Genomic DNA, 22,285 nt, shown 5'->3' on the forward strand with positions numbered 1-22,285 from the left:
CATTCATTTCACCAAACAGATGTGTAGGAGGTGAAGGGAGTGTTCTTAGTGACGCTGTTGTGGTGTTGCTTTCATGGCTTTTATTTGAGTGTGTGCCAAGTGGATCATTCTAAGGTGAGTGAGAGATTTTGCGTGGGGCCTTGTAGATTCCAAGTTCTTGGTGTGCTGTCTAGGCAGCAGATGCCTTCCCGATAGGAAGAGAAGAATAGAGAACATGCAAGAGGAAAGTGATTCAGGAAGGATTGAGATACATGACGAGTCCTCAGGAGCTCTGGTTGTCCGGTGCTCTTTTAAGTCTTTAGAGGGTTGTCATATTCGGCTGTGAAAGGTTTGAGTTCTGGAATGAGAAAATTCCCTGATTTGTTTGAACTCTTCCAGGCCTCCATGCACAGATATCCCAATAATTGTGGCTTCAGCATCTGTGTCAGAGAGTGGTGGAACCTCTTTTGATGTAGTAGAGCTGTTCTTTGCCATCTGACTGCCTTGCTGTGTTATTCTGGGTCCTTGAGAGCACTGGAGCCAGAAGTGTGTGTCCTTTTTCCTGGAGGGAGGGAAATTGGAGGTGCATGGACAGCAAGCAGGTTGCTCCCTCTCCACGTGAATAGGAGATTGAGGCAAGAGAAATGAGACTCGGGCCCCAAGGGCATGTCTGTTGTTCCTGGCAGGGGTGCTGTAGGTGTTTTTAAAATATTTTGTTGAAGGAAAAAATTTCCAGAACATATAAGTATGGAAATAGAAGAGTAGGGGAGGCGACGGCAAGAAAGGAGGAGAGGAAAGGAGAGGAGAAAGGAGGGAGAATGTAGAACGAAGATTTTTTAAAAAGCCAACTGAACAAGGAGGTACATGAAGAATTCAGGTAAAAGAGGAAGAAAGACAGATATTCCCAAGCTACATTGCGAGGATTTGGAAGATATTATCCAGAAGTAAAAAAAAGATCAAAGAGATGAGATGGAAACTGATGAGTAGGGGGAAAAACCTAGGACAGGAATAAGCAGGAATGAAAAGACATAGAGGCAGAACAAGGAAAGAGAGGGGAAAGAGGGTAAATTGAATGGGGAAATTACAAATAGCATAAGGAAAATAATAATAATAATAATAATAATAATAATAGTAGTTGTAGAAGTAGTAAAGAAAACAATGAACCCATGCAAATAAAAATAAGGCCAGAATGAAAGTAAGAAATGGACATATAAAACAGAGGATAAATGAACTGACCGGCATTCACCTCTCAGTAGACACTGAGCAGAGTTGGATTCTAAAGAGGTTTGTTGGAGCAGCAGAGCTCTCCTGTAACGAGAACCTGTTATTAGTGCTGTTGATCCCACATTTTATGGTCTCTGCGGCGCCAGAGAAAACAGAACACATTGCAATGCAGCTGAAGAATATTGGAGAGTGGAAGGAGTTGGGAAAGGAGTGGAAAGAATGGAGAGTGGCATAACAAGGATGAAAAAGAAAAGAGACAATGAAGAAAGAGAAAAGACGACAAAAAACAAAGATAAGTGAAGCGCAACATGACCAAAAAGAACGAAATGCAGAAAGCAAGACAAATGAAAAAGCCAGCGAGAAAAAGAGGAAGAAGAACTGAAGAAGGAATTGAAATGAACGAGGAGGATATAAGGAAAAAAAGGGGAGCACGACAGCAAGACACGGCAGAAAACATACTCATATCGGGTCGGCAGCGCGGGCGAAGATCCGGAGCGTGTGAGGCGGCGGAGCAGCGCACGGTGTCGCTGCAGGCTCAGGAACGGGTCCGTGTGGGCGGCTCCGCCCCGGTGCGGCGGAGAGCCCGGCTGTGAGCGCGGGGGGGCGGCTCGGGCCGGGCAGCAGAGCCGGTGCGTCCGGGCGGCGGCGGGGAGCCGTGCGGGGCCCGGGCCGGGGCCGGCGGGCAGAGCGGCGGCGGCGGGCGGCGCGGCAGGAAGGATGGGCGAGCGTTGTTGTGCGGCGGTGGTGCGGGTGCTGGTGCTGCAGGCGGCCTGGGCGCTGTCGGGCGGGCAGGTGCGCTACTCGGTGCCGGAGGAAGCCAAGGCCGGCACGGTGGTGGGCCGTCTGGCGCAGGACCTGGGCCTGGAGGCGGGCGAGGCGGAGGCGCGGCGGCTGCGGCTGGTGGCGCCGGGCCGGCGGGCGAGCGTGGAGGTGAGCGGGGCGAGCGGCGCGCTGGTGGTGAGCTCGCGGCTGGACCGGGAGGAGCTGTGCGGCAAGAGCGCGCCGTGCGCGCTGCGCCTGGAGGTGCTGCTGGAGCGGCCGCTGCGCGTCTTCCATGTGCAGCTGGAGGTCACCGACATCAACGACAATGCCCCCGTCTTCCCCGCCGCTCGCAGAAATCTCAGCATCGCGGAACTGTCTGTGCCGGGGTCTCGTTTCCCGCTGGAGGGCGCGTCGGATGCGGATATCGGAGCGAACGCGCAGCTGTCCTATGCACTCAGCCCCAGCGAGCATTTCTCTCTGGATTTACAAAAGCCGAATGAGCGAAATATTGAACCCGAACTGGTTTTAACGAAACCTCTGGACCGCGAGACGATTCCCGTGCACCGGTTGGTGCTGACGGCGACTGACGGGGGCCGGCCGTCTCTGACGGGGACAATGGAGCTGGTGATCTCGGTGGAAGATGCAAACGACAATGCGCCCAAATTCAATCAGTCAATATATAAAGTGAAGCTTCCGGAGAGCGCCGAGGTGGGGACGCTGGTGACGCGGGTTAATGCCACAGATGCGGACGAAGGAATTAACAGTGAAGTGACATATGCTGTGACAAATATCATTCCCCCAAGTGGAAAAGATGTGATATCCATCAATCCGAATACCGGAGAAATTCACCTCACAGCAGCCCTGGACTTCGAGGAAGTCAATATATTTGATTTTCGTATTGAAGCAAAAGATAAGGGAACGCCCGCTCTGTCGAGTCACTGCCGGGTGGAGCTGGAGGTGGTGGACGTGAACGACAACGCGCCGGAGGTGTGGGTGACGTCGCTGTCGGTGCCGGTGCCCGAGGACGCGTCGTTGGGAACGGTGGTGGCCCTGCTGAGCGTGTCGGACCGGGACTCGGGGGAGAACGGTCGCGTGCGGTGCTGGGTGTGGCCGGCGTCGCCGTTCGGTCTGGAGGCGACGTTCGCGGGCTCGTACTCGCTGGTGCTGCGCGAGGCGCTGGACCGGGAGCGGGTGTCGGAGTACGAGGTGGAGGTGCGTGCGGAGGACGGCGGGGCGCCGGCGCTGCGCGCCAGCCGCGGGCTGCGGGTGCCGGTGTCGGACGTGAACGACAACGCGCCCTTGTTCGCGCAGGCCGTGTACACGGTGCTGGCGCGGGAGAACAACGCGGCGGGCGCGGAGCTGGCGCGGCTGTGGGCGCGGGACCCGGACGAGGCGGCCAACGGGCGCGTCAGCTACTCGGTGTGGGACGGCGGCGTGGGCGGCGCCGCGGGCTCCTCGTCTTCGGGTGGCAGCGGGTGGCGTCCGGCGTCGAGCTACGTGTCGGTGGACGCGGAGAGCGGGCGGCTGTGGGCGCTGCAGCCCTTGGACTACGAGGAGCTGCAGGTGCTGCAGTTCGAGGTGCGCGCGGTGGACGCGGGGGAGCCGCCGCTGAGCGGCAACGCCACGGTGCAGCTGTTCGTGCTGGACGAGAACGACAACGCGCCGGCGCTGCTGCCGCCCGCGGGCTCGGCAGCGGAGGCGAGCGGCGTGGCGGCGGCGGAGACGGCTTTGGCGGGGGCGGGCTCGGAGTCGGGCACGCTGTGGGCGTGGGCGGCGTGGGGCGCGCCCGCGGGCCAGGTGGTGGCCAAGATCCGCGCTGTGGACGCCGACTCGGGCTACAACGCGTGGCTGCGCTACGAGCTGTGGGAGCCGCGGGGCAAGGGCCCGTTCCGCGTGGGGCTCTACAGCGGCGAGGTGAGCACGGCGCGGGCGCTGGACGAGGCGGACGGGCCTCGCCAGAGGCTGCTGATCGTCGTGCGCGACCACGGCGAGCCGGCGCGCTCGGCCACGGCCACGCTCAGCGTGTCGCTGCTCGAGGCCGCCGAGGCGGCGCTGGCCGCGGGATCTTCGTCGTCGTCGTTGTCGGCGGTGTCGCGCTCGGCGGCGGGCGTGGAGCTCGGGGCCGGGGCGGCGAGCGCGGCCACCAACGTGTGGCTGGTGGTGGCCATCTGCGCTGTGTCCAGCCTCTTCCTGCTGGCCGTGGTGCTGTACGGGGCGTCGCGCTGGGCGCCGCGGGCGGCCGTGCTCTCGGGGCCCGGGCCCACGACGCTCGTGTGCGCCAGCGAAGTGGGCAGCTGGTCGTACTCGCAGCGCCACAGCCGCAGCCTGTGCGTGGCGGACGGCGCTGCCAAGAGCGACCTCATGGTTTTCAGCCCCAACTTCCCTCCGCCGCCGCCCGCTCCTGCAGCCAAGGACACGCAGCCGGAGCCCTCTGCTCTCCTCGACACGGTCAGTGCCAATACCTTGCTCAATCTTATTTCTTCTCTATTTATTCTGCCTCTTTTTTTCTGTGCCCTGGGCAGTCGGTGCTGTGATCCAGGCCAAAGTGCCGCAGCCCGAAGGCATGGGTACTTGACCGGTGCTTAAGAAATCAAAGGCACCTTTGTTACTGTCGCAGGGTCCTGCCTTAGTCTCAGAACTCCTGCTGGTGGCAGCGGTAGCCTTGCCAGTGAAAACATGTGTCGCTGCACCCCTTTTCTGTTACTGTCCGCAGCTGAGGTGTCTTGGCGTGGACATGAATTTTTCCCCCCTTAGATGAAGTCACTTTTTTAAGGAGTCAGCTTTACAGATAATGGTCTTGTGGTCCGGTATATAGTGGTTTTTTCGAGGTTTTTTGTAGGTGCGCAAGAGATGGAGGCTATGCTCGTAACAGACCCCAGGCACTGTGTATTGCCTTCTTGCCTTTGTAGAGTGCTAATTTGGGCGATATCACCTCTGGTTTCTTCTGTGTCCTCATCCTGTGTTATTTTCCTCTACAAGAATTGTGGAGCCAGCTGGCCTTGTGGTCTAATGTATTTTCAATCGGCAGAGTGTTATTTCTCCATTTTGGCTGGTCCCACAGAGTCATTGTGGAAACTCAGAGTGTTCTGGAGCAGTGGGAAGACTTGTCTGATGGAACTGGAAATAATTTCTAAAATCACGGTCCGTGTCATAAGAAGAGAGGAATAGGAGATGTGAGATGATGCCTTTTTCTCCAGAACTAATGCTATGAAGTGAGGAATGGAGCATGCCTAGCAGGATGCTGAATTAGCGTCGTGTTTTTCTGCCCAGGATTCTGTCCCAAGTTTCAAGGGTCTGGTGTTGGAGACCTTTTGGACCTTGAGATAATATGTGATATTGAAATGGCCATGGAGACCTTTGAGGCTGTAAATATCTCCATCAGAGACAGTTCCTTGTGGTGCCTCTAGCCTGACACAGTGAATGTGTTGGGTAACAGCTGGTAACATGAAGACTGATGAACATTTTTGCTGCTGTTTTGGGGGTGTTGTTGTGGGAGGGTGGCTATACAAACACCTTTCCATGAGTATTGTAGGGTATTTATAGCAGCTTCCACAGCTCTTGCCATGGCGGATCTGTGCCTGTCTTGAGACATGATATTTAAGGGTAGTTGAGGTGGGTGGGTGTAATCTTGTTGTGCTTTTCTTCCCCTTCTTGTGCTCCTGCACGGTCAGTCTGGGTAGAGATGGTGAGTCCTGTTATCACACTTGGCTCATTCTGGTGTCTGGATGTACACACCAATCCTCCACATCTGCAGAGCAGCCCAGCTCTGGTTTTCTATTGTAGAAATTCTTCCACCCAGTTAACATTTTGACTGGACTTGTGGTTCAGATTTGGTGTAATTTTCTTAAAGAAGACTTGTGGGGGCTATGTCAGTGTTTTTCATTGACTCTATTTGCAGAACCTTTAAGAACTCTGTTTGTATCTGCTATTTCTGAAAAGGCCGAAAGCATCCTGGAATGTGGGAAAAGTGAAATAATCACGGAATGCATTTGCAGCACTCTGTCTATTCTTTGTGGCAGGCGTGGAGAAAGGGGAGGATTTGAGTACATATTTGGGGAGGGAATGGAGAATATCTATTTTGCTGTGGAGGTCTCACTTCCCAGGGTGCAAAACATTGAATTACAGTAGAATACTTCAGGAATGGTTCCACCACACAATGCTGCTTTCCTGGGTGTCCTCTCAGGACACCCAGAAGTTCTGCATATCTTAGGGCACTCTTGTTCTTCCTGGTATTGCTCTTAGTGAAAACATCTCCCCTGTATGCCTTTAATTGCTTGGGTTTGGTGTGGGATATTTTTGGTCAGAGAGAAGTTTTTGGAATTTGGATCATGCTGCGGAGACTTCTCTGAATCTTTCCCTCATTGCCTCTCTGCTCTTTGTCTTGCTAGATGGGTCTTGGTATCCATGATGTGTCCAGAAGTTGCATTCCAATACAGGAGAATGGGAGTTCTTTTTATTATTATCATTCTCTTCCCTATCAAACTGCAAATGTTTTTATTTTGCTGGGTTTGTTTGTAGTAGTGTTTATTTCCTGTCTCTCATTGGCAACGTGGCAGATATTTGGGCCATTGTCCATTAGTGTGGGGGATGCATATCCCTGTCTTCTAAGGTTTTCTTTGAGAGAATTTCTGTAGCTTACAGGTCTGTTTCCTTTTTCCCCTGGGAGAGAAGTGCATAATGGACACTGCATGTTGTCTGGTTTCTGTGGAACATAAGATATATATTTCTGTCCAGCATCCCAAGAAACACTGATCATGTTAAGCATAATTATCCTTTAAAACGGGCTTTTCTGCCCCAGAAATATTTATTTTCTGAAGAAGGAACCAGTTTGGAAGAGGTAAGTCGTAGAACAAATGTGGATGTTGTTGAGACTGATATAATTTAGTTCCTGTCCAGCTGTGGCATCTTTTTGTTGAATCAGGAAAATATTCACCCTATTGGACCAGCAGAGCAGCTGTTACCTGCTCTCATTCCTGTTTGATGCTTCCAGGCACAGCCTGAGTGGGTGACAGCAATCGGGAATGGAGGAGGGACCAACATTCATTTCACCAAACTGATGTGTAGGGGGTCAAGGGAGTGTTCTTAGTGACGCTGTTGTGGTGTTGCCTTCATGGCTTTTGTTTGAGTGTGTGCCAAGTGGATCATTCTAAGGTGAGTGAGAGATTTTCCGTGGCGTCGTGTAGATACCAAGGCTGTTGGAGTGCTGTCTATGTAGTGAGGGCCTTCCAGAGAGGAAGAGAACTTTGGACATGCAAGAGGAAAGTGAGTCAGGAAGCACTGAGGTACATGACGAATCCTCCAGAGCTGTGGTTGTCTGGTGCTTTTTTAGGTCTTCAAGGAGGGTTGTCCTGTTGGACTCTGATAGGTTTCGGTTCTAAAATCAGAAAATTCCCTAATTTGCTTGAACTCTTTCAGGCCTCTGTGCACAGATATCCCAATAATTGTGGCTCCACCTTCTATGTCAGAGAGTGGTGGAACCTCTTTTGATGTAGTAGAGCTGTTCTTTGCCATCTGACTGCCTTGCTGTGTTATTGCTGGGTCCTTGAGAGCACTGGAGATTGAAGAGTGTGTCCTTTTTCCTGGAGGGAGGGAAGGTGTAGGTGCATGAACAGCAAGCAGGTTGCTCCCTCTCCACGTGAATAGGAGGTGTAGGGAAGAGAAATGAGACTCGGGCCCCAAGAGCATGTCTGTGGTTCCTGGCAGGGGTGCTGTAGGTGTTTTTAAAATATTTTGTTGAAGGAAAAAATTTCCAGAACATATAATTTTGGAGGTAGAACAGCAGAGGAAGCAATGACAAGAAAGGAGGAGAGGAAGGGAGAAGAGAAAGGAGGAAAACTGAAGAAAGAAGATTAAAAAAACCAAACCAGCTAAACAAGGAGATACATGAAGTCAGGTAAAAGAAGAAGGAAGAGAGATATTCCAAAAGCATCAAAAGGATTGGGAAAATATTTTAGGGATGGAAAATAAATTGACGATCAAAGAGACAAGATAGAAATAGACGAGGAGGGGAGAAAAGAACAAGGACAGGGACAAGGAGGAATGAAAAGACAAAGAGAAAGATCAAAGAAAGAGAAGGGAAAGAGGGTAAATGGAATGGGGAAAATACTAATAGCGTAAGGAAAATGGTAACAACAACAGTAGTAGTAGTAGTAATAAAGAAAATAATGAACCCATACAAATAAAAGTAAAACCAGAATGAAAGTAAGAAATGAAGTACAGAATGGAAATATAAAACAGAGCACAGACCTGACCAGCACGCAGTGAACTTATCAGTAGATATTGAACAGAGTTGGTTCCTAACAGCGTTGGTTGGAGCAGCACAACTCCCCAGCAATTATCTCCTGTAGCGCTGATGGTGCCAGATTTTATGGTGTCTGCGGCGCCAGAGAAAAAAGGCAACCTTGCAGTGTGGCTAAAGAATACAGGTGGGTGGAAGGAAATGGGAAAGGAGTGGAAAGAATGGAGAGTGGCATAAGAAAGACGAAAAAGAACAGAGACAATGAAGAAAGACAAAAGGGGACAAAGAAAAAAGAAAATAGAACTGAAACATGATTGAAAAAAAGGAATTGCAAGGCAGCAAGACAAATGAAAAGGGCAGTGAAGAAACAAGAAGAAAAACCAAAAGATTACGTGCAAAGAAAGCGGAAGCCGTAAAGGAAAAAACGAGGAGCACGACAGCAATACACGGGCAGAGAACATACCTGTAGTGGATCCGCAGCTGGGGAGAAGATGCGGAGCCTGTGCGGCGGCGGAGCAGCGCACGGTGTCGCTGCAGGCTCAGGAACGGGTCCGTGTGGGCGGCTCCGCCCCGGTGCGGCAGAGAGCCCGGCTGTGAGCGCGGGGGGGCGGCTCGGGCCGGGCAGCAGAGCCGGTGCGTCCGGGCGGCGGCGGGGAGCCGTGCGGGGCCCGGGCCGGGGCCGGCGGGCGGCGCGGCAGGAAGGATGGGCGAGCGTTGTTGTGCGGCGGTGGTGCGGGTGCTGGTGCTGCAGGCGGCCTGGGCGCTGTCGGGCGGGCAGGTGCGCTACTCGGTGCCGGAGGAAGCCAAGGCCGGCACGGTGGTGGGCCGTCTGGCGCAGGACCTGGGCCTGGAGGCGGGCGAGGCGGAGGCGCGGCGGCTGCGGCTGGTGGCGCCGGGCCGGCGGGCGAGCGTGGAGGTGAGCGGGGCGAGCGGCGCGCTGGTGGTGAGCTCGCGGCTGGACCGGGAGGAGCTGTGCGGCAAGAGCGCGCCGTGCGCGCTGCGCCTGGAGGTGCTGCTGGAGCGGCCGCTGCGCGTCTTCCATGTACAGCTGGAGGTCACCGACATCAACGACAATGCCCCCGTCTTCCCCGCCGCTCGCAAAAACCTCAGCATCACTGAATTCACCACTCTGCCGGGGTCTCATTTCCCGCTGGAGGGCGCGTCGGATGCGGATATCGGAGCAAACGCGCAGCTGTCCTATGCACTCAGCCCCAGCGAGTATTTCTCTCTGGATTTACAAAAAACGGAGGAGGACGGTGAGTCCTTATTCCTGGTATTGAGGAAATCTCTGGACCGCGAGACGATTCCCGTGCACCGGTTGGTGCTGACGGCGACTGACGGGGGCCGGCCGTCTCTGACGGGGACAATGGAACTTGTGATCTCAGTGCTGGATGTGAACGACAACATGCCCCAGTTCAACCAGTCGGTGTATAAAGTGCAGGTGCCAGAAAACGCAGAACGAGGCACTTTGGTGATCAGACTAAATGCGACCGATTTGGATGAGGGGTCGAACAGTAATATCTCCTATTCGCTCCAGATGCTGTCACCACAGGATGGAAGAGACGTTTTCGGAATTGACAGAACCAGCGGAGAAATCCATCTTACTGGTGATTTAGATTTTGAGGATGTTAGTCTCTATCGCCTGCAAGTGGACGCGAGAGACAAAGGGACGCCTCCGCTGATGGGTCACTGCAAGGTGGTGCTGGAGGTGGTGGACGTGAACGACAACGCTCCAGAGGTGTGGGTGACGTCGCTGTCGGTGCCGGTACCCGAGGACGCGTCGTTGGGGACGGTGGTGGCCCTGCTGAGCGTGTCGGACCGGGACTCGGGCGAGAACGGTCGCGTGCGGTGCTGGGTGTGGCCGGCGTCGCCGTTCGGTCTGGAGGCGACGTTCGCGGGCTCGTACTCGCTGGTGCTGCGCGAGGCGCTGGACCGGGAGCGGGTGTCGGAGTACGAGGTGGAGGTGCGTGCGGAGGACGGCGGGGCGCCGGCGCTGCGCGCCAGCCGCGGGCTGCGGGTGCCGGTGTCGGACGTGAACGACAACGCGCCCTTGTTCGCGCAGGCCGTGTACACGGTGCTGGCGCGGGAGAACAACGCGGCGGGCGCGGAGCTGGCGCGGCTGTGGGCGCGGGACCCGGACGAGGCGGCCAACGGGCGCGTCAGCTACTCGGTGTGGGACGGCGGCGTGGGCGGCGCCGCGGGCTCCTCGTCTTCGGGTGGCAGCGGGTGGCGTCCGGCGTCGAGCTACGTGTCGGTGGACGCGGAGAGCGGGCGGCTGTGGGCGCTGCAGCCCTTGGACTACGAGGAGCTGCAGGTGCTGCAGTTCGAGGTGCGCGCGGTGGACGCGGGGGAGCCGCCGCTGAGCGGCAACGCCACGGTGCAGCTGTTCGTGCTGGACGAGAACGACAACGCGCCGGCGCTGCTGCCGCCCGCGGGCTCGGCAGCGGAGGCGGGCGGCGTGGCGGCGGCGGCGGAGGCGGCTTTGGCGCTGGCGGGGGCGGGCTCGGAGTCGGGCACGCTGTGGGCGTGGGCGGCGTGGGGCGCGCCCGCGGGCCAGGTGGTGGCCAAGATCCGCGCCGTGGACGCCGACTCGGGCTACAACGCGTGGCTGCGCTACGAGCTGTGGGAGCCGCGGGGCAAGGGCCCGTTCCGCGTGGGGCTCTACAGCGGCGAGGTGAGCACGGCGCGGGCGCTGGACGAGGCGGACGGGCCTCGCCAGAGGCTGCTGATCGTCGTGCGCGACCACGGCGAGCCGGCGCGCTCGGCCACGGCCACGCTCAGCGTGTCGCTGCTCGAGGCCGCCGAGGCGGCGCTGGCCGCGGGATCTTCGTCGTCGTCGTTGTCGGCGGTGTCGCGCTCGGCGGCGGGCGTGGAGCTCGGGGCCGGGGCGGCGAGGGCGGCCACCAACGTGTGGCTGGTGGTGGCCATCTGCGCCGTGTCCAGCCTCTTCCTGCTGGCCGTGGTGCTGTACGGGGCGTCGCGCTGGGCGCCGCGGGCGGCCGTGCTCTCGGGGCCCGGGCCCACGACGCTCGTGTGCGCCAGCGAAGTGGGCAGCTGGTCGTACTCGCAGCGCCACAGCCGCAGCCTGTGCGTGGCGGACGGCGCTGCCAAGAGCGACCTCATGGTTTTCAGCCCCAACTTCCCTCCGCCGCCGCCCGCTCCTGCAGCCAAGGACACGCAGCCGGAGCCCTCTGCTCTCCTCGACACGGTCAGTGCCACTGCTTTCATTCCCTTCTATACTGCTTTTTATCCCCCCTAATGCGAAGCTACTCTTTGAAGCCGGACTCCGTTCTCACGGCTTGCGGAGCTTGTGTAATTTGCGGGTCCTTAGGAATGACAATGGAGCGTTTACATCCGTCACCGCGACCTATCTGGAGCCCCCAGCTCTTTCTGAGGGCGTCCAGAATATAGATAAGGCAGCATCGGCGAGCAGTTACTGTAGGCATCTGGGGTTTTGTCCCCTAAATGTGAGTTGTCCTGCTCTAGAATTAAATTACTTTTATGTGGGACAAGAGGTGCCCGGCGATGAGAGATTTGCAGACGGCAAGGGGGTTGTTCTTCTCAAGTGCAGCATTTCCACCCTATTTGGGTGAAGGAGTTCATGACAGCCAGGTTGTGTTGGTGACAGACTTGTAGGTTCTGTGTAGCACCTCCTTGCTTTTGCTGACTTTTGATCATGCTGATATTCTTGGTTGTTTTTTTTTTTCTTTAATTGAAAACTGGCATCTTCCCCTTTAGTTATGGTCATGTGAAGCTGTGATCCAAGGCGAAAAAGGATATTCAAAGGCAAATGTTTTCTATTATTTTTCTACTAACATACTCATTTAGAAAATAGGGTAGTTGTGGCAATAGGTTTCCTATGATCTTTTTGCAAATATCATGTTGCTCTGGTTATTTTAGTATAAAGTGTTAAGGGAGAAGAGTGTGACCCAAGGTATGTGTTTTAAAAGCGAAATTTATTTATTGTTTTCCTGATGTCGATGTTCTGAGGATTTGCATTTCTGAACAGAGATGCAGTGTAAAGTAAATTGTCCTGTTTTATATCCTCTCCAAATTTGTATCAAATGTCACATCAATGATCAAGACTTAAAAGGACTTTAACAGTGGAAATTTTCACTTCTGTAATGAACAAACAAACAAATAGCCCTCAAAATCCAAGAATCACCTTTCCCCACCAATTCTCAAATAACATTCTCCTACACAGGCAGTACCATGTATTAGTGTTCTTTACACAGTTGTGGTTCTTCCTTGGAGCACAAAATCAAAGCCATTGCTGTTTAGAGGTTCCAACATCAACTTTGAAAGTAATATTCCCATCAAGAAGCATTATAAAGCATGAGGTGTCAGTAGCAGAGAATCTCTTATACACTGTGGTGATGATACCGTCCCTGGGTTTTTACCATGTGTCATTGCTGGGAAGGATAAGGCATTTTCATGTTGAACCTGTGTTAGGAAAGGAAACTGTGGTCTGTTGTATAGAGTAGGGCCTCGCCCTTTTCTGATGGGAAGGGTGACCATGAGCAGCAGAAAGATTTGTATGGGGAAAGTGAAAAATCCTTGGGGAGACAATGGATCATAAAATACCATGAGGTTATATATCTGTCTTTAGAACGGGTCTCAGTGGGGAAGTGAAGGATTTGTACAGGAAAGGCAGAGACAGGATGGGAACAGAAGAGTGTTCTTGGTGAGGATGCTTTCCTACTTCCTAAGGGTCTGGAGTGGGAGGCCCTCCTGATAGTGAGATGAGAGTGTGATTCTGAAACGCCCACAGTGTCCCTTGCATTTAGCAATCTCTCCACCAGGGACTGTCTCTGCTGCTGCTGCCTGGTGTAAGCCATGTGTTGGTAAGTGTGGGGACCCTTAAGATCAGAGGGTTTTGGCAAAGCTGCAAAAGGCAGGCCTCAGAGACAGCAAACCTGCGATTAGAGCTAAGCAGTAACCATAAGATTTGTCAGCAGAAAAGTGATATAAGAAGTAGAAAATTAAGGACAAACAGAACAGTGGTTTCTATATTAACACTTGTCTAGAATAAGTCCCTAAGCTACAGAAAAGTATATCTAGTGAGATATTAGGAAATTCTAAGCTTAATAATGGAGCTCTGTGCATTGTGTTTTAAGCCTTGAAAGAAGGTATTGTATTTGAAATATATAAGCATTGTTTTAACTATTGCTTACAGTGGATGGATAGAATGACTGTCGATATGCTTTTGCTCTGTGTGATTGGTAAAAAAACTTTTATAGTAAGATCTAACATTAAGTTCTTTGTCTGCTGCTGGAGATGTGAGCTGCTGGCATCTTCTCATTGTCATAACCATGTAATGAGAGTGATGCTGGAAAATCAAACAGCTCAAGGCACGTTCCCCAGCAGTCCCTTCCTGTTCGTGATAAGTACAGAGACCCCAGCCAGTGATAGTAAGAGCTGGTGAGATGGAGAGTGCTGAATGTTGTGTGATGGAACAGCTTTTCCAGGTTCAAGGTTTCAAGATGTTGTGGGAGGGGAACACTTCAACTTGCTATCCTTGTGTAATAGTCTCTACCGGTGTAGATTTCTCATGATGATTCCTTCCTCCTCCTCAGGTGGGATTTACAAAGAATTATTTTCTTACATGTGGTTGTAATCTTTATGCGCTCAACTTCTTTTAATTGTGCACTGCACAAGTGGCCTCAGTAGAGATGGTGTGTCCTGATGTCACGTGTGGATCATTCTGATATCTGCAAGACCACACCAAAACCTGCATGATTTGCCCAGTTCAGGTGGTGCAAGCTTTCCCTCATGGCTGACAATGTGTGTGCTCTTGTGCTTTGGCACTTGCTGTGTTCTCTTGGAGAAATAAATCCGTGTGGACTGGGATCAGAGCTGTCACAGCTCTAATCAGAGAATTTTTATGAACTCTAACATGCAGCTTTGTGGCCTCTCTACCCAAGGTTACTGAAACAGGTGCAAAGAATTCATGGTGAAGATCATGTAGCTGGGAAGAGCTTTTAGACATTCTGTACATCTTTTGCGGTGATCATGAAGGAAGATGAGGAAGTACAAGAGCCTGGATCCCACATGCATACTGGGGTTTACAGACAGGGCACGTTGCTGGGGTTGAATGATGTTTGACATTTTGGCAGTGATCCTGCATGTGGTGCTAAAGAAATCTTGGGCCTGTGTGATGGGGAGGGTGAATTTGGGTGGGAAGGAGTGTTGCCTCAGGGAAAGGCAGATGCTGAGTAGAACACAGCCTGTAGCATTGAGGAGGAACTGGAGAATGTCTGGTTAGCTGTGGAGATCTCATTTCCCATGCATTTTGATAGAGGATGCCAATAGAAATCCTTGTGAAAATACGCACCAGGTAGTGCTGCTCTTCTGGGATCCTCTCAGGACCTCCAGCAGTTCTCTGTATTCTTGCTTTCTCTTGTTCCCTGTGATATTACAGCTTATGAAGTGACTGGCCATCCATGCCTTGAATCACTTGTCTTGGATGTGAAATTTGCTTGGTAAAAGAGAAGACTCTTTGAAATTTGTGTCATTCTGCCAGGCTTTCTTGGGACATGGCATCAGTCATCTCCCTGGTCTTGGTCATCTAGCTGGCACTAAGGGACACTGTCCATTAAGAAAAGTACTCCTGGTCATGGAGTTTCTCTTTCTGAAGAAGCAACCAGTGATGCTACAGGTGATTTACTCCTAGAAGAAGAGGCTGTGTGTGAGAGACAGGTGTACTTTGGTTCCCGAGATGCCTTAAGTTTTAGCTTTCATATTTTTCCTGATTCTGTACTGTATTAGTATATAACTCTGAGCTTTATATAATGTGTTAAAGAAATTGTCCTTACATTTCAGTCAGACAAACAATCCTTTTCCAGCCCCAGACCCAAGGATACCATTGTATCTTCAGGCCCAAAAAGTGCAAACAACAGCAGATTGAGGAATACAAGCTGGGAGGATGGGAGTGCATAACCTGGAGCTGTACTTGAACAATTAACGCCAATATTTAAATGGACCAAAGCTTATAAAAGTGTGAGAACCCATGACCCATCACCCATCCTGTGTGTATCCTCAGCCGGGCTCTTGCACTGCCCAAGGTGCATCCTTATAAAGACTTTTTAATGAATTCCTACTTTATTCCTTTAGCACTGTGTAGCCTCTGTTCTATGCAGCCTCTCAATGCATCACCCGTTCAGCTGTGGTATCTTCACTTTGGATCAACTAAATATTGCCTCAATTGAAATTCCTGTAGGTCTGGAGCTCTATTATGTTGTCTCATTTGATTCTGCTGCTTTGTGGGACAGGGTGAGAAGAGGGAAGGCAGATGGAGAAGTGAACTCAATGCTTTTCTAGGAGTAGATGTGCTGGACATGTTGAGGATGCTTTCAGTGACAATGCTGTGATGAATTTTGTAATAGCTCTGCAGGTGAAATATGAGTCAGTCAGAATTGCTCTCTGTCCAGGTAAATGAGAAATGTGGAGTCGTCATGCTTGTGTTTGCAGTGTTCTTGCAAGATTATCATGCTGGACTCTGATGGGTTTGATTTTGTAGATGAGAGACTCCCGTTTGTAACTTGGACTCTGGAGCCTTTTTTGTATTAGATGTCTGAATGGGTGGACTCTTCTCTGATATAAAAAAGCTGTTCTCTACTATGTGATTGCCTTGTTGATTTATTTCTGGGGTCCTTGAGATGGCTGAAGCCTCCAAACGTGGATTGGATCCTGAAGGGAGAGGAAACTGCAGGTGCTTGGTAGGGGAGGAATAGAAGGGTATTCCCTGTCATGAGGAATGAGAGGTGGGAGTGCTCTGTTGCTAAAGGATATGTCTGTGCTTCATGCCGTGGTGGTGTAGCTATTTTTAAAACATTTTCTTAAGGGGAAAATACAGAATAGAAGATACAAAGAAGGCAGCAACAGACAAGGGGAGTGAAAGATTTCACCATGAGAAGAGAAAGAAAAAACAAAGAAAAAAAAAGATAAAACAGGAAAAGAAAAAGGATGGAGAAGAAGTGGAAAAAAGAAGCAATGGAAGGAATCGTTGCAAGGAAGAAGAATGAGAACATTATTGAAAGGACGTGTTCATTGCTAGTATTATTATATATACATTTGGAAAGAATTTTAGTAAAGGAAATGGAAGCACATAAGAGACAAAGAAAGAAAATGAGAAGGAGGTAGTAAAAATATTACAATTAAGAGCATGAAGAAGACATAGGGAAAGAGAACCAGGAAACAGACGGGAAAGAGACAAAAAAGAAGAGAAAGATTAGCAGAAGAAAATGAAGGAGACAAGGATATGTGAAGGATGGCGACTGTACAAGAAAAAATTGGGACAGAAAGGGAGCAAGGAAGTAACAAAGAAAGAAGAGAATCAAAGCAAAAAGAAGGAATATAAAGGACCTGATCTGCGGGCACCAACCTTATGTTTCCATGCTGAGCAGAGCTGGTCCGGAACAGCCTTTTTTTTGCTGGAGCACCGCGCCCCGGCGCTGATATAGCATAATTAGCGCTGATAACCTCCAACATCGATGGTCTCCAGCGCAGTGCCGAAGGACACGGGCCAATCGCCGGCGGGGGTAAAGAAGAGCAAAGAGAGAAAGGATGGCTAAATGGCATAAAGATCAGGGCAGGGCAATAAAGCAAAAGGACAATGTGGAGAGGAAACAATAGCAAATAACAGGAAAACTAAAAAGGAAAAAGTAAGAAAGTGAAGTGAAAGGCAAACCGATGAAAACCAGACAAATAACGGGTGGTAGAAAGGGAGAAGAGGATAGAAGGAAATTAATCAAGGCAAGCAAGCGAAAAAGAAAAGGAAATAAGAAAAAGAAGAGAAGCACAGAGAAAGAGACGGCAGAGGGGATGGCCTTAACGGAGCGGGTGCACAGGAGTTGTCACAGAGCGTGTGAAGCGGCGGAGCAGCGCACGGTGTCGCTGCAGGCTCAGTAACGGGTCCGTGTGGGCGGCTCCGCCCCGGTGCGGCGGAGAGCCCGGCTGTGAGCGCGGGGGGGCGGCTCGGGCCGGGCAGCAGAGCCGGTGCGTCCGGGCGGCGGCGGGGAGCCGTGCGGGGCCCGGGCCGGGGCCGGCAGGCAGAGCGGCGGCCCGGCAGGCAGAGCGGCAGGAAGGATGGGCGAGCGTTGTTGTGCGGCGGTGGTGCGGGTGCTGGTGCTGCAGGCGGCCTGGGCGCTGTCGGGCGGGCAGGTGCGCTACTCGGTGCCGGAGGAAGCCAAGGCCGGCACGGTGGTGGGCCGTCTGGCGCAGGACCTGGGCCTGGAGGCGGGCGAGGCGGAGGCGCGGCGGCTGCGGCTGGTGGCGCCGGGCCGGCGGGCGAGCGTGGAGGTGAGCGGGGCGAGCGGCGCGCTGGTGGTGAGCTCGCGGCTGGACCGGGAGGAGCTGTGCGGCAAGAGCGCGCCGTGCGCGCTGCGCCTGGAGGTGCTGCTGGAGCGGCCGCTGCGCGTCTTCCATGTACAGCTGGAGGTCACCGACATCAACGACAATGCCCCCGTCTTCCCTGCCGCCCGGAAAAACCTCAGCATCGCGGAATTCACCACTCTGCCGGGGTCTCGTTTCCCGCTGGAGGGCGCGTCGGATGCGGATATCGGAGCGAACGCGCAGCTCACCTACACACTCAGCCCCAGCGAGCATTTCTCTCTGGATTTACAGAAATCGAATGAGCGAAATATTGAACCAGAACTCGTATTAACGAAATCTCTGGACCGCGAGACGATTCCCGTGCACCGGCTGGTACTGACGGCGACTGACGGGGGCCGGCCTTCTCTGACGGGGACAATGGAGCTGGTGATCCACGTGCTGGACACTAACGACAACAGGCCCCAGTTCAACCAGTCAGTGTATAAAGTACAGCTAGCAGAGAGTGCTGCATTGGGGACGGTGGTGACGAGGGTGAATGCCACGGATGCAGACGAGGGAATTAACAGTGAAGTGACCTACGCCGTGACGAACTTTATTCCCCCGAGTGGAAAAGATGTGATTTCCCTTAATCCAAATACTGGGGAAATTCACCTCACAGCAGCCCTAGACTTCGAAGAAGTCACTATATTTGATTTTCGTATTGAAGCGAGAGATAGAGGGACACCTCCGCTGTCGGGTCACTGCCGAGTGGAGCTGCAGGTTCTAGACGTGAACGACAACGCTCCAGAGGTGTGGGTGACGTCGCTGTCGGTGCCGGTACCCGAGGACGCGTCGTTGGGGACGGTGGTGGCCCTGCTGAGCGTGTCGGACCGGGACTCGGGGGAGAACGGTCGCGTGCGGTGCTGGGTGTGGCCGGCGTCGCCGTTCGGTCTGGAGGCGACGTTCGCGGGCTCGTACTCGCTGGTGCTGCGCGAGGCGCTGGACCGGGAGCGGGTGTCGGAGTACGAGGTGGAGGTGCGTGCGGAGGACGGCGGGGCGCCGGCGCTGCGCGCCAGCCGCGGGCTGCGGGTGCCGGTGTCGGACGTGAACGACAACGCGCCCTTGTTCGCGCAGGCCGTGTACACGGTGCTGGCGCGGGAGAACAACGCGGCGGGCGCGGAGCTGGCGCGGCTGTGGGCGCGGGACCCGGACGAGGCGGCCAACGGGCGCGTCAGCTACTCGGTGTGGGACGGCGGCGTGGGCGTGGGCGGCGGCGGCGGCGCCGCGGGCTTCTCGTCGTCGGGTGGCAGCGGGTGGCGTCCGGCGTCGAGCTACGTGTCGGTGGACGCGGAGAGCGGGCGGCTGTGGGCGCTGCAGCCCTTGGACTACGAGGAGCTGCAGGTGCTGCAGTTCGAGGTGCGCGCGGTGGACGCGGGGGAGCCGCCGCTGAGCGGCAACGCCACGGTGCAGCTGTTCGTGCTGGACGAGAACGACAACGCGCCGGCGCTGCTGCCGCCCGCGGGCTCGGCAGCGGAGGCGGGCGGCGTGGCGGCGGCGGCGGAGGCGGCTTTGGCGGGGTCGGGGTCGGAGTCGGGCACGCTGTGGGCGTGGGCGGCGTGGGGCGCGCCCGCGGGCCAGGTGGTGGCCAAGATCCGCGCCGTGGACGCCGACTCGGGCTACAACGCGTGGCTGCGCTACGAGCTGTGGGAGCCGCGGGGCAAGGGCCCGTTCCGCGTGGGGCTCTACAGCGGCGAGGTGAGCACGGCGCGGGCGCTGGACGAGGCGGACGGGCCTCGCCAGAGGCTGCTGATCGTCGTGCGCGACCACGGCGAGCCGGCGCGCTCGGCCACGGCCACGCTCAGCGTGTCGCTGCTCGAGGCCGCCGAGGCGGCGCTGGCCGCGGGATCTTCGTCGTCGTCGTCGTTGTCGGCGGTGTCGCGCTCGGCGGCGGGCGTGGAGCTCGGGGCCGGGGCGGCGAGCGCGGCCACCAACGTGTGGCTGGTGGTGGCCATCTGCGCCGTGTCCAGCCTCTTCCTGCTGGCCGTGGTGCTGTACGGGGCGTCGCGCTGGGCGCCGCGGGCGGCCGTGCTCTCGGGGCCCGGGCCCACGACGCTCGTGTGCGCCAGCGAAGTGGGCAGCTGGTCCTACTCGCAGCGCCACAGCCGCAGCCTGTGCGTGGCGGACGGCGCTGCCAAGAGCGACCTCATGGTTTTCAGCCCCAACTTCCCTCCGCCGCCGCCCGCTCCTGCAGCCAAGGACACGCAGCCGGAGCCCTCCGCTCTCCTCGACACGGTCAGTGTCACTGCTTTCATTCCCTTCTCTGTTCCTTTTTATCCGCCCTAATGCGAAGCTACTCTTTGAAGCCGGGCTCCGTTCCCATGTCTTGCGGAGCTTTTGTAGTTTGCGGGTCCTTAGGAATGACAATGGGGCGTTTACATCCGTCACCGCGACCTAGCTGGAGCCCCCAGCTCTTTCTGAGGGCGTCCAGAATATAGATAAGGCAGCATCGGCGAGCAGTTACTGTAGGCATCTGGGGTTTTGTCCCCTAAATGTGAGTTGTCCTGCTCTAGAATTAAATTACTTTTATGTGGGACAAGAGGTGCCCGGCGATGAGAGATTTGCAGACAGCAAGGGGGTTGTTTTTCTCATGTGCAGCATTTGCACCCCATTTGGGTGAAGGAGTTCATGACAGCCAGGCTGAGTTGGTGACAGACTCGCAGGTTCTGTGTAGCACCTCCTTGCTTTTGCTGACTTTTGATCATGCTGGTATTCTTGGTTGTTTGATTTTTTTTTTTAATTGAAAACTGGCATCTTCCCCTTTAGTTATGGTCGTGAAGGTGTGATCCAAGGTGAAAAAGGATATTCAAGGACAAAAGTTTTGTATTATCTTTCTGTTATGAGACTCATTTAGAAAATAGGGAGTTGTGGCAATGATCTTTTAGCAAGTATCGTGTTGCTCTGGTTATTTTAATATAAAGTGTTCAGGGAGAAGAGTGTGACCCGAGGTATGTGTTTAAAGGGAAATTTATTTGTTGTTTTTCTGCTCTGCATGTTCTGAGGATTTGCATTTCTGACCAGAAATGTATTGTAAAGTACATTTTCCTTTTTTATATCCTCTCCAAATTTGCATCAAATGTCACATCAATGATCAAGAATTAAAAGGACTTTAACAGTGGAAATTTTCACTTCTGTAATGAACAAACAAACAAATAGCCCTCAAAATCCAAGAATCACCTTTCCCCACCAATTCTCAAATAACATTCTCTTACACAGGCACTATCATGTATTAGTGCAGTGTCCTTGCCACTGTTAAGGTTCTTCCTTGGAGCACAAAATCAAAGCCATTGCTGTTTAGAGGTTCCAACATCAACTTTGAAAATAATATTCCCATCAAGAAGCATTATAAAACATGAGGTGTAAATAGCAGAGCATCTCTTATACACTGTGGTGATGATACCGTCCCTGGATTTTTACCATGTGTCATTGCTGGGAAGGATAATACATTGTCATGTTGAACCTGTGTTAGGAAAGGAAACTGTGGTCTGTTGTATAGAGTAGGGCCTCGCCCTTTTCTCATGGGAAGGGTGACGCTGAGCAGCAGAAAGATTTGTATGGGGAAAGTGAAAATCCTTGGGGAGACAATGGATCATATTAGAAAATATCATGAGGTTATGTATCTGTCTTCAGAACACATCTCAGAATGGGGGAGTGAAGGATTTGTACAGGAAAGTTTGACAGGATGAGAACAGAGTTTCGTTGAGGACCTTTTCCTACTTCCTAAGGGTCTGGATTGGTGATGCCCTCCTGATAGTGAGATGAGAGTGTGATTCTGAAACGCCCACAGTGTCCCTTGCAGTTAGCAATCTCTCCACCAGGGACTGTCTCTGCTGCTGCTGCCTGCCTGGTGTAGGCCATGTGTTGGTAAGTGTGGGGACCCTTAAGATCAGAGGGTTTTGGCAAAGCTGCAAAGGCAGGCCTCAGAGACAACAGAACTGGGGTTAGAACTAAGCAGTAACCCTGAGATTTGTCAGCAGAATAATTATATAAGAAATAGAAAAGTAAGGACAAATAGAACAATGATCTGTGTATTAACACTTATCTAGAATAACTCCCTACGCTGCAGAAAAGTATATCTCGTGATATATTAGAAAGTTCTGAGATTAATAATGGACATCTGTGCATTGTGTTTTAAGGGTTACAAGAGGGCATTATATTTGCAATAAGCAAGCAGTGTTTAACCGAAGGAACATGTGCTTATAGTGGTTGGATGGAACTACTGTCGATATGCTTTTGCTTTGTGTGATTGGTCAAAAACTTTAAAAGTATGTTGTAACGTTAAGTTCTTTGTCTGCTGCTGGAGATGTGAGCTGCTGGCATCTTCCCATTGTCATAACCATCTAATGAGAGTGATGCTGCAAAATCAAACAGCTCAAGGCACGTTCCCCAGCAGTCCCTTCCTGTTCGTGATATGTACAGAGACCCCAGCCACTGATGGTAAGAGCTGGTGAGATGGAGAGTGCTGAATGTTGTGTGATGAAACAGCTTTTCCAGGTTCAAGGTTTCAAGATGTTGTGGGAGGGGAACATTTCAACTTGCTATCCTTGTGTAATAGTCTCTACCGGTGTAGATTTCCCATGATGATTCCTTCCTCCTCCTCAGGTGGGATTTACAAAGAATTATTTTATTACATGTGGTTGTAATCTTGATGCGCTCAACTTCTTTTAATTGTGCACTGCACAAGTGGCCTCAGTAGAGATGGTGTGTCCTGAT

General features: G+C 53.1%; 3 protein-coding genes across 3 annotated transcripts; all 3 read left to right on the top strand.

The window, feature by feature from the left end:
* Positions 1 to 1,577: 1,577 nt before the first annotated feature.
* Positions 1,578 to 4,566, top strand: LOC141730945 (protocadherin alpha-2-like). The gene has a single exon (XM_074552240.1). It carries the CDS (start codon positions 1,921 to 1,923, stop codon positions 4,549 to 4,551), a length of 2,631 nt encoding a protein of 876 aa, XP_074408341.1. The 5' UTR covers positions 1,578 to 1,920; the 3' UTR covers positions 4,552 to 4,566.
* A 4,340-nt stretch (positions 4,567 to 8,906) lies between these two features.
* LOC141730971 (protocadherin alpha-6-like) lies at positions 8,907 to 11,462 on the top strand. The gene has a single exon (XM_074552468.1). The coding sequence runs from the start codon at positions 8,907 to 8,909 to the stop codon at positions 11,460 to 11,462; it is 2,556 nt and encodes an 851-aa protein (XP_074408569.1).
* A 5,676-nt stretch (positions 11,463 to 17,138) lies between these two features.
* On the top strand, positions 17,139 to 19,873 carry LOC141730947 (protocadherin alpha-8-like). The gene has a single exon (XM_074552242.1). It carries the CDS (start codon positions 17,291 to 17,293, stop codon positions 19,856 to 19,858), a length of 2,568 nt encoding a protein of 855 aa, XP_074408343.1. The 5' UTR covers positions 17,139 to 17,290; the 3' UTR covers positions 19,859 to 19,873.
* Positions 19,874 to 22,285: the final 2,412 nt, after the last annotated feature.

Source organism: Zonotrichia albicollis, chromosome 15, assembly GCF_047830755.1.
Source record: "Zonotrichia albicollis isolate bZonAlb1 chromosome 15, bZonAlb1.hap1, whole genome shotgun sequence".
Lineage (NCBI taxonomy): Eukaryota > Metazoa > Chordata > Aves > Passeriformes > Passerellidae > Zonotrichia > Zonotrichia albicollis.

Coding starts and splice junctions, on each gene's coding strand:
- LOC141730947 (XM_074552242.1), top strand. CDS start 17,291: ATGGGCGAGCGTTGTTGTGCGGCGGTGGTGCGGGTGCTGGTGCTGCAG.
- LOC141730971 (XM_074552468.1), top strand. CDS start 8,907: ATGGGCGAGCGTTGTTGTGCGGCGGTGGTGCGGGTGCTGGTGCTGCAG.
- LOC141730945 (XM_074552240.1), top strand. CDS start 1,921: ATGGGCGAGCGTTGTTGTGCGGCGGTGGTGCGGGTGCTGGTGCTGCAG.